At 47.4% G+C, this 11,026-nt stretch overlaps 1 protein-coding gene and 1 long non-coding RNA gene across 5 annotated transcripts in view; one reads left to right on the top strand and one right to left on the bottom strand.

Annotated features, from left to right (window-relative positions):
• Positions 1 to 319: 319 nt before the first annotated feature.
• Positions 320 to 10,938, top strand: LOC133090933 (uncharacterized). The gene is made up of 3 exons (XR_009700830.1): positions 320 to 354; positions 10,644 to 10,759; positions 10,883 to 10,938. It is a non-coding gene; the product is annotated as an uncharacterized LOC133090933 (long non-coding RNA).
• Positions 7,595 to 11,026, bottom strand: part of TCF7 (transcription factor 7) — a 31,244-nt gene continuing 27,812 nt past the window's right edge. For 2 of the 4 annotated variants that reach the window (XM_061188174.1, XM_061188172.1), the window contains 2 exons: positions 10,589 to 10,637; positions 7,595 to 7,930 (listed from right to left, as the gene is read on the bottom strand). In XM_061188174.1, coding sequence (XP_061044157.1) covers positions 7,851 to 7,930; positions 10,589 to 10,637 — 129 coding nt within the window. In that variant the 3' untranslated portion in view covers positions 7,595 to 7,850. Of the gene's footprint in view, positions 7,954 to 10,588; positions 10,638 to 11,026 lie in introns of all 4 variants that reach the window. The other 2 variants (XM_061188175.1, XM_061188173.1) reach the window with 1 other exon arrangement.

Here is an 11,026-nt window from a genome sequence, read left to right as displayed (position 1 = left end):
AGCTCTTCTTGCTCAGATTATTACTTGACAGTAGTATGCTTTTACTTCAACTCTTATTTGTCCCAAATCTACCTTTATAATAAAGTTCCATGTGCTGTCTCACATAAATCCCCATTTGTTGTCTGTACCAGAGATAGCAAACTACAGCCTGTGTGTGGGTGAAATCCAGCCTACAACCTGTTTTTGCAGTCTGTGACTTAAAAACGGTTTTTACATTTTTAAAGGATTGTTAAAAAATAGACACACAAAGACTGTATTTGACCAAAAAGCCTAAAATATTTACTCTGGCTCTTCACAGAAAAAGATTGCAAACCTTCGACTACTTCTGGATCCCTGATTCCCTTTACTCAGGAAGTAAGCTTGTTTTTCCATTTGTTCTGGTTTTAGTGGGGAAGGTAGCAGCATTCACTTCTAGCTGGAGTGTCTCAGTTCTGCTATTTCCCAATGGTCAACTCTTGCCAAAAGTTTAACTACCTCAAGTATATCCCTAGCAATATCATAACAAACAAATCTTTCCTGAAAGTTCAGGATTGTTAGCATATGCTCTATTTAGTTTGGAAAGGAAGTATCAGCTTATAGGAAGCGGGAGCCTATTACTATTAGCTGTTGATCTGTAACCCCCAAGAATTGTTACAATTACAGGACTAAATATCATCACTACCCATATTTAAAGGATACTGGGATCTTTCTGAATATGTAAGATTGAGTGGACAGACAATATAGTAGTTTAAAATTTTGTTCTCTTCTTGACTTTGTAGACATTGGCCCTTGTCTTTAAACAAACAAAAATTCCTGAGAATCTTAAACTCTCATGTTTAATAGAAATCTGACAGCTCATCCAAGAGAAAATAGGCAATTTGTGGACATTATGTACCCAAATAAATCATAGGCATATTAAGAGGCCCTTCAAACTGGCTGCAACACTTTCCTACCCTTTTCCCTCTTCCCTCTTCCCTCTTCCCTGTTATATTCTGTTTCTTTAATATGTCTACCAAGAGTTTTCCAGGCTCTCAACCTTGTCCAAGGAAAGTGAGTGGCCCTTTCCCATTATCCATAATAGCAAACCTGTCTTCAAAGACACACACTCTCCTGTCTGCCCTCTCATTTCCCAGTATTCTGAGCTAATGCTGTAGCATGAAGTCAAACTGAGGCTGGAGTCCTGCCTCTGCCTCTTAGTGCCTACCTTGTCTTGGATAAGTTGGAAATAGTAGCTACCTGCAGTGTGGTGCTCTTGGTGATGAAGACTCCTCTGTGACTGTCCTTTGGCTTCTCAGCTTTTCATTGATTCTCTGGGTCACTTGTGATCGAAAGTAAACCAGCCGCCTTCTGAATGTTAGCTTATTACTTTCTCCCTAACATTGTCACGGATTAAGGATGTGCGCTCTCAAACAGTTTCTAATAATTCTTAACTTCTTTTGAGGTGCTGTTATATTTTATTAGCTCGCCTTCATAAATCTGCTTTTAATATACAAAGTAGGTATTGCTTTACAGTTTTTATATTTTTCCAAAGATTCACAGAGGCATCCCTTTAGGTTACAGATCCCTGAAGTGGCATTATAGCTGTGATTTGTTTATTCTACAACTGTTTGAACACATCAGCTGCTGGAATTGATTAAGCAAGATCTATATTGTAACTTGGTAGACTGCTAGGACTGCAGCTCTGTAACATGGTGTCATGGTAATTCTGAGCTTAGTCTGGAACTAGCTGGAGAAGGAGGAGAGTAACAGTGAGTCACTATAGGCACATGACTCAGGGCAGGCAGATACTCCAAACCACGTGATTTTTTTTTTTTTTTGGCTGCGTTGGGTCTTCGTTGCATCGTGCGGGCTTTCTCTGGTTGCAGCTTGCGGGGGCTACTCTTTGTTGTGGTGCGTGGGCTTCTCATTGTGGTGGCTTCTCTTGTTGTGGAGCACGGGCTCTAGGCACGCGGGCTTCAGTAGTTGTGGCGCGCGGGCTCTAGAGCGCAGGCTCAGTAGTTGTGGCGCGCGGGCTTAGTTGCTCCACGGCATGTGGGATCTTCCTGGACCAGGGATCGAACCTGTGTCCCCTGCATTGGCAGGCGGATTCTTATCCACTGTGCCACTGGGGAAGTCCTGCCTAGGCTCTTAATACGGCAGTTTGAACAGGGAGACGAAGTGGTTTCCACAGGGAAAGAGAGCAGCAGACCCTTTGATCTGAGCACGGCCTTTACCTTATCCACATCCGTCAGAATCTCATCTTTCAAAGCTTAACTTTTGGTTGCCACCAGTTCCATTTGAAGATGTTTCTGATTATTTTTATAAAGCTCAGTATACATTGAAATGGGAAGGTACCAAATAAATGTTCTCCTTATGAGTTGCTTGTGCTTTAAAAAGGTGATAATCTTCAATTGTCTGGATTTGTATGAAAACCAGAAGGGAATAAGGGAGAAGATTGCAAGTAAAGGGTAAGCACATGAAATGGTTAAATCCCTGAAGTGTAGCTCCTGGCTTCTTTGTAGGAAGTATAAGACATGGTTGCCTTCTTAGGAGATTTTGGTGTAGCTTAGGAGGCAAAGATAAATACTGCTGGGAGGAAATGAATAATAAAAATGTTCTGAGGCAGAACATTAGTGAGCAAATGGGGGCTGCAGAGCTGGAAGGGTCTAGGAAAGGCTCCATGAAGAACTTGGTTTCAAAGGTCAAGTTGGATTTGGTTGGGGTGGAGGGATACCCAGGTGAGGGAGAAAGCAGTGTGCTCAGTCTGGAACTAGTAGCAGAAGTTGGGTGTCATTAGGCCTGCTAGAGAATATAGTCTGGAAAGAGATATTAAAGCTGGATTGGTGAAAGAATTTTGGTGACATTGTAGGAAGAGTATTCATCAGACTCATGTTAGGCAGTGCAGTTCTTGAGTGAACCAGAATGTTTTTATTATTATTAAAGTATTCTGAATATTGAGGACTTTACAACTAGAGTCTTGATGCCTTTTTCTTGGTTACTATTGTTAAAAGTCACTACCTTCAAAAAACAGGATGAGTAAGAACTGTATGTGTACACAAGATGAAGAATGATGTAAGTTTAGAACATGTCCCTTAGCCCAAGATTTAGCCGTTTGAACACCTAAGCAGGTAGGCTGAATGCTATCCTTCCTGTTGAGTTGTCAGTGGATATCAGCATTGTTGGTGGCATAAAGGTGTTGGTGAAGGGGCTCTTGTTTGAGCGATTTCCAGTGTGGGACTTCTTTTGAGTGACAGTTTGTTAACTTACGGATAACATACTTGCTTCCTTGCAGTATTTTGCACTGTTGGCAATATCTGGTCTGTGTGCCAATACTGAGAGGCATTTTGCAGGAGGAATATAGTTGCTCACAACAATACCTGCTTCCATGTCTCTAGTTCTCATGATCTTCTGACACTGCTGAACTTGACATGTTCAGGAGTCATTTGCTGAACTTATTAACCTGCTATATGCCGGCCTCTTCTTTCACTCTGAGGATCAGCCTATTCCATAAAAGTACTCTCACCTTCAGAACCTTCCACCTGTATATGTTGCAAATTGGTATTTTTCCTTTGTGTGCTGAATGTGCCATTTCACAACCTCTAACTTTTACCTGCTTCAGATGCTTTGCAGATATTTCTGTAGTAGGAGGCTTATAGGAAGGGTGGGGATACAGAAGAAACTCATATATATTCAAGAGGAGTTTTCACAGTGGCTGTGTGTGTGTGTGTGTGTGTGGGTGGCTAGAACCTAATTTCTACTCCTCCATTCCCCCCCCACCCCGTCATTGACTGCACATGCCTGAAAGAACAAGACTTCAGATAAAGGAATGTGAGAACACCTGAATAAAGAAGGAGTATCTGGTCCAGAGACCCGGGTGAACTTAAAAGAAGTGTCAGCCTGAACCAGTAACTATCTCTCTTATAATTCATAGCTGCTGAAATATCCCTTACTTTAGGTTGCTAGTGACCTAACTCATGGGGACTGCTAGGGATAGGATAGTTCCTACCCCTACCCTAGGACAGAATTATGCCCTTTCCAGTTAACTCTTTGTCCAGTCCCATACTGTTCTTAACAACTTCAAAATGTCTCTTGATCTAAGGTGGGCTTTTATTCGAGGGAATTGACTATGGGAATATCCCCATCTATGTTCTCTGTTGTAAAACTCCCTGCTGTACTCCCCGAGTACATTCAGTTATAGCTCCTCTCAGACCCCCACTGCCCATTGTGGACAAGCAGACCAGTACAGACTTTGGGAGCCTGAGTTAAAAAGAAGCCCATGGTGATTTGAGATCTGAAACAGAAGGTGATCGGAGTAGTTGGGATTGGGGGAGTTGACACAACCTAGGAACCAGGCTCTGCTTTGGTGGCCAGCTCTGTTTCAAGGACCCTTGGTGAACTCTTAAGCTCTCAAGAGACCTGAGAAACAGGCATGCTAAAGCAGCTTTTCTAACCTCACAGAAAAGCCAACTCAGCTTTTTTAATATAATGAATTAGTTTTTGGTCTCATCTTACAGGCCTGGCAAGTCTGGGTTACCCTTGCTCCTTCTGTGCTGTTTTTTTTTTTTTTCCCCGTAGAAATGCATGCAGGAACTGATTCCCTTTCTTATTCTTTGGAACAATGTGAAGAACCATTCTGCTTCACTGCGCATGTGGCCTTCCTAGCCAGGCTTGCGGTACACTGCATAGAGCTGGGCAGCATTGCTTCTGGGCCATCCAGAATGTAGTTACAGTTCAGAAGAGAGTCTAGCCACAGAGCTTCCTGTAAAGGGGGAAACACCCTCAAATTGGGAGACTTGGGAAGGCCCTGCTAGCTTGTTGGGCTGAGCCCTCACCATGTCTTCTGAGCCTAGGAGGGCAGGGGGAGCAGCTGTAGCAGGGGAGGGATCAAGATCTGTATTTTAAGCACATCTGCCAGTTGTCTAGGAACGTGTAAGGGAGGTTGGGATGTCTTATGTCTCAGAAAACGGCGTGTTTTTGGCTGGAAATGAGGTGGGACTGCTGTGGTATTTGAAATTGAATTTGGGGCTACACTCTCAAAGTCACCCTGTGCCCTCACAGGAATGTGCTGGTATGATCTAGGAAGATTTGAGTTTCCTCTTTGAAGTCAGTTTCTTTTAAAAGGCTGGTTTGATTTTAACAAAGTTGCCAAAGCCCCCCTCTTTACCCTCACATACACAAAGAGTGCATTGTTCATGTACCCCCGCCCTGTGCTGTAAATGAGATACCAGATCAGATGCAGCAACCCAGTCTTGCATAAGCCTTGGTTAAAATGTTTTTTGAAACAACTAGGCCAGTAGCCAGAGCGGAATTCTTTAAATGGGGCAGATGTCAAGAGAATGGCTGGTCTCCTCTAGCACCCTTGCAGAAAAAAGCAAGTCTAGGATTACAACTTTCAGTGGCCTACTTTAAATAGACACTACTCTGGAAGATGACTTTCTTTATATTTTTAAACGTAAAATCCAAAAACCTAACTCTGTTAAGTGAAAATTAACAATAAATTATGGTGACCCAGCAGCTGGCTGTTGTAATACTTCTTGCCCACCATTTGTACCTAATGGTTGACTGACCTCTTGAGGTGGCTTTGTGACACCTTTTACATGCATGATGGGTCTCAAGAAGTGTATACTTTAACATGATGGAAACTGCTGTGGAAAAAGTAGATTGTAGATTTATCAGTCTTCAGAAGTTTTGTATAAGAATGACTACTTCAAGAAATACTTCATGTACCTTACAGTCTTTGGGAGGAAAGGGTGCTATTAAAATACCCATCTTTTGGATTTTATGATGATACCAGGTTATAAAAGATTCCTGTGTGTTCATGTTTTCCTCAAAATAGGCTATGTACTTGTGTCTTTTCTCTCTGCCTTCAGAGGAAAATGGAGCCCAGTGATGATACGTACCTATTTCTGGTTGGGTTTTCTTAGGGGCTGTGGCGGCAGTTTCCAGTCCATTGTCATATGAGCAGTGGGGTAGGTTGGCCTGTGCCTGCATCAGGGGTGAGCTCAGAGGACTGGGGGGTTAAGATCAAGGCTTGCAATGGGAACTTATACCTAGCATGAGCCCGCTTTCTGGGTTGGAGCAGGGCCCAAGCCCCTTAAGGAGAGATGACAAGAGTCAATCCCTGGCTTGTGTAGGTTCAAGGTCTTGAGAACATGTGTACCATAATAGAGAATAAACTTTGTGGCTGTGGAGAAGAAAAGGAAAGAGTGTTATACTCTGTCACTGAAACAGCTTATTCCTCAGAGTCAAGCTTTGAAAAAGAAACCCAGTAAAAAGTATCTTTATTCTCATATCAGAAAACTTTTCCTGTGATATGCATTAACAATACAAAAATATTTTGAATACTACAATGGTCCTTTTTTCTCTCAAGACTTCTTGCAACACTACACCAGAACATATGATCTTTGGATTCTGAGAAGCCAGCGGCTGAAGTAGGAACTAAAGGCTTTTGTTGAGGGTGTGTGTGGGTACGGGGATAGCCCTTTCTCTTTGGACTCAGGCTATGTACAGTGAAGAGGAGGCAAAAAACCCAACTAAGTTAAATTAAAAAAAGATTTGTTTTTTAAGGCTCAGGGTTGAAGCTTGGCTCAGAAATGGGTTAAAGTAGGCTGTGGTGCAAACCCGATGTCCACCACTAGAGGTTTTCTGGGCTCCTTGCTTTGGTTGTAATAGTCTTTCTTCCTGCAGCCCGATAGGGAAACTGAAGCTGGCCTACTTTCATGCTGGAAGATAGGCACTGGCTGTCCTGAGGTTTGGTTTGCCCTCTTACAACTGTCTGAGAGCTGGCTAGAATGATGTGGATAGGCTGGAACTGGATCTGTGAAAGAGGCTCTCAAGAGCGGGTAGGGATGCACACAGGATTTTGAGCCATGACTAACTTGAACCGTTGACTGCAGCCACTAGTGACTGAGGCATTTGGTATCAGGGCTTCGTAGGTGGTTGAGTTCCTTAGGAGACATTTCCGAGTAATTTGAACTAGAGCCACATACCCTCACCACCCACACTTGCCTTTAAGGTAGTGTCAGGTTATTCCTGTTGGCTAGGGTGATAGGCCTAAATTTAACCTATTCCATTCACTTCTCTTCTTGTAAGCTCCAAAGAACGTGGCAAGAAGCTTCCTTTGGTCCAGCTTACAGATAGCAGCTGGTTTTCTGTAAACAGGGCTTCTCCAGGCCCTTAAGAGAGAAGCACTGTTGTCTTGAGCTTTGTGGTTGTGACCATGCTTACATATTGTTTGGTAAACCAGCTTGTTCCTGGTCCATGAAGTATCTGGTATGGGGAGGGTGTGGCAGTGGTGGGGTTGGGTGGGGGAAGTAGGGAAAGCAGTTGGGCTCAGTCCAGTCCATCTATGACCTATAGCAGAAAAGCAAGGGAGGCAGGGAGGGGCATCTGGCTAGCAAGATAGATGGTAAAAAGAATAGATCCAGTCTGCCATAGGCATGAGGGGATGCCCTTAATCAAATGACACAACGCAGATCTAATTCCCACTACTTGGAGCAGTTTGAATTGATGCCCTCATGTTCAGGCAGAAGATGTGCAGCCTCTGAAATCTCCAGGGCCTGGACTCTGAGAGGGAGCCAACAGGGCCCCTGGCCGGTTTCCACGTGCTTTGGGGCTCTGTCGTCTCCTCTCAGAGGGTGGGCCCCTGGAGGAAGCCATGTGTCCTGTGCATGCTAGGCTGCCTGTCTCTGAGATTCCTGTTGCTGTACCTGTGTACTCTGCAGGTTGCTGTGAGGAGCCTGAGGGGGCCCAGGGGGCTGGGAGGCTGAGAGTGGCCGAGAGACCTGGTGATGTAGGCGCCGGTTCCGCAGGGCTAGCAAGCAGTTCTGTGGGGAAGTGGGGCAGCAGGAGGTACGAGGGCGAGTCCTGGGGAGCTGGGGACCCGGGGCAGCCTAGAGCACTGTCATCGGAAGGAACGGGGCTGGGGCAGCGGCCTTCTCCGGGTAAGTACCGAATGCATTTCTTTTTCCTCCTAGGAATAGTGAAGAGAGTTATCTGTAAACAGAGGGTGAGTTCATAGTCATACTCCACAACCAAAAAATGCTGTCCTTGCATAGGCCTAGCTCCCCATGACTTAGGTGATATGCCTGTGCCTTCAGGCTTAGCGCTACAACTGCTGAGCCTGGCCCAGACCTGGGACAGGTGCAGCTCCCAGCAGAGCCACAAGGTGGCACTGGGACCGTTTCTAGCTTGGCCTGTGGGCTGCCTGCTATCTTCCAGGGCAGCTATCTCCTAGTCTAGGCTGTTGAGGCTCTGCTTCACATGTTTGTGGAGCTCAGATCTGATTAAGGAAGGGGGGCTGCAATGGGCTTGTGGCTTCTAGGGCTGAGCAATCCAAATGCTCAGAGCTAGGCTAGGGGCAGAGAAGGGAAAGAAATGGACAGTGACTTGTCCTATCCATTCCTACCATCTTATTCTCTGGACCACACTTTGTTTCTGAGTAGCGTGGAATGGATGGAATAGGGCCTCCTCTGAGAACAGGGTTGCCTCCCATCACGTGTACATACACACACATACTTATTTCCCCCAAATTCCTCTTTGCCCTTGGACAGGGAGCACAGTGGGCACGCATAGGGGCTGGACAAGTATTCCCTAGAGTCAGTGAACTTACTGCCTGGAGCAGCCTCAGCCTTGGCCCTAGCAGGCCTGGCCTGAACCTCAACTAGGCAACTTTAGCCATTTGGTAGGTATACTTTCTTTTCCTATACACAAATATTTCTCTGTTGTATGGTGAAACATACAGGTTTAATGCCACAGGGCCTGAGTATGGGTACCAGGGGTACCTCTGTTCATCTCTCTACCTCTCTGAGCCCTCTGGTCTCAGTAGGTACATGATATAAGTCACATGGCCACTGGGCATTTAGGTTATTCAGGTTTTTCTCTACTACAGTCACTTTGTTATCCTTAGAATTAAGGGCTCAGTATGGTACAGCAGGGATCCCAACTGGAAGAAGTGAGGGAGCTGGTGGACCATGATGACTTTGAGGCCTGGGAACAGGGGCTCAGGCCATTTAAATGCTGTGTGTGTGATTTGTCTGCTGAGGACCTGCTAGGCCTGATGAGCACCAGACCAACATTACCAGGGAACCCTGGGTACCAGGTACCAGAAGTACCTTCTAAGTCTGCCTTTCCTTTCCTCCTAGAGCATTGTCTCTCTTTCTCCTTCCTCTTAGACCCAAGTGGTCTTCCCCACGAGCTGTTCTGTGTTCACTCCCATTCTTAGGAGGCATGGGCTCCCCAGTCTGCGGGTATGTTGGGGGCTAGGGGCCAAAGGAGGGCAGCAGGCCCAGCAGAACATGTGCAGAGAGTAAGGGAAGCAGCTTGAAGCAAAGGGAGGACAGTGGTGGGGACAAACCCACCTGCACGGACCACACCAATCCGTCTGCTGGTTGAGGCCAAAGCGAGCACGGCATTTCTTAGGCGAGCCAGGGTCTGCTCACAGCCATGCCAGAGGGGCAGAGCAGGGCAGAGGGCGAGCAGGCAGGCAGCAGGGCAGAGCAGGGCCCAGAAAGAAGAGGTAACATCAGTGTTAGCCAGTCACAGATACCCCACAGTCCCTACAGGCAAGGGCTTCTCCATGGCACAGCCAGCCCTAGTGGGAGCCCCAGGGCCCAAAGCCAAGGTATCAGGAAAGGGTGGCACCCAGCTGGCAGTGTAGAGGCAGTGGGAAGAACGGCGGGGGTGGGGAGGGAGGGGACCCTATCAGACTGGCTCCTCTCTGTGGCTTGCGGGGCCCCTTGCAGCAAGGGAGCTCAGAGAAGAACCTGGGGGGCCCGTGGGGATCAAGCCTCTTCTGCCTTAGGGCCCCCCACCCCCGCCAACTCCCTGCCCATTTTATCCAGTTTTTCTTCATCTTTGCCAGTGTGCAATCTGCCTGACCCATATCCCCTGGGGCTGTAGCTTAAGCCTATGCTACATACTTTCCCAGAAGGAAAGTAAAGCCCATTCTTCAACCTTAGAAAAAGGACTGAGGACTCTCCCGTGCCCCAGTCCTAGCCTCCAGCTTCCCTGTGTGGGGCAGCACAGCTGAGAAAGTCACTCGTGGATGGTGGATGCGGAGTGTGAAGTATCAGAATTGGGACAGGAATTCACCCACAGGAAGACTTGGGGGCAGGGTGCGGCCTCCCGGGTCCTCTATACAGAGCACTTTGCACCTCCGTGAGAACTGGGGGTGGGGTGATAAGAGAAATTGCTACGCACCAGCCAATAGGCTGTGTGACTACTGGGCTCAGGCGTGGGGCCTGCCTGGCTCAACCTCCACCCAGACAGCCTGCTGCTCACCTCCGCAGAACTAACCAGGATGCAGTATTTGGGTTTAGTCTTGAATCAAACAGTTCCTCACTAGCTTCTCTGGCAGAGGCTGGCCGCTAGCAGGGCTTGCAAGGGGGTGTGTGTGGCGGGTCACAAAGCACTGCTCTAAGAATTGGCTTCTGCAGGTCTTCCCTGGGACTTAGTGTAGCTGTTCCTCCTGTGGGGGGTTGACTTGTGAGATGCAGGCCTCGTTTCCAGAGGGCCCAGGCCCTGAAGGTTCATGGCTCAGTACTCTGCCCCTCTCCTGGGCCAGAGCAGGGCCGCTCATGAGCTGGGAACCTGGAGAGGAGCCTCCACTACTGCTGAGGGAAGGCCTCACCTGTGTTGGATTCTTGGTGCTTTTCCCGTGACCGCCTCTTCTTCTTCCCCTGCAGGGAGCAAAGCGGAGGATGCTCAGAGGATGCTGGGAGGTGGACACTGTAACCCCAGTGAGCGAGTGGCTGGGACACCTGCAGCCTGCTGCCTAGTCTGGCTGCCGCTGGGATTCCAGGTCCACAGTTCCCTCTGACTTGGGGGCCCTTGGTGTTTCTTGATTGCACTTTTTGCTAGGTTACCACGGGGCAGTTGGGGTCTCCTCCTCCCTTTCCCACACTGGTCTCCTTTTTGAATGCAGGAGGTGACTTCCGGGCCCCTTCCTCCGCTTGTGCTGATGTAGCCCAATCAAGTACTGGACAACAGCCCTGTGTGGAAGTACATCCTGGGGAAAATGAGCCTGCCTCTAGGGGCAGCTCCCCTCATCTGATCCTCTTCTGAGCTA

Source organism: Eubalaena glacialis, chromosome 4 (genome assembly GCF_028564815.1).
Source record: "Eubalaena glacialis isolate mEubGla1 chromosome 4, mEubGla1.1.hap2.+ XY, whole genome shotgun sequence".
NCBI classification, from domain to species: Eukaryota; Metazoa; Chordata; class Mammalia; order Artiodactyla; family Balaenidae; genus Eubalaena; species Eubalaena glacialis.
This window is presented reverse-complemented; position numbering and strand designations above follow the sequence as displayed.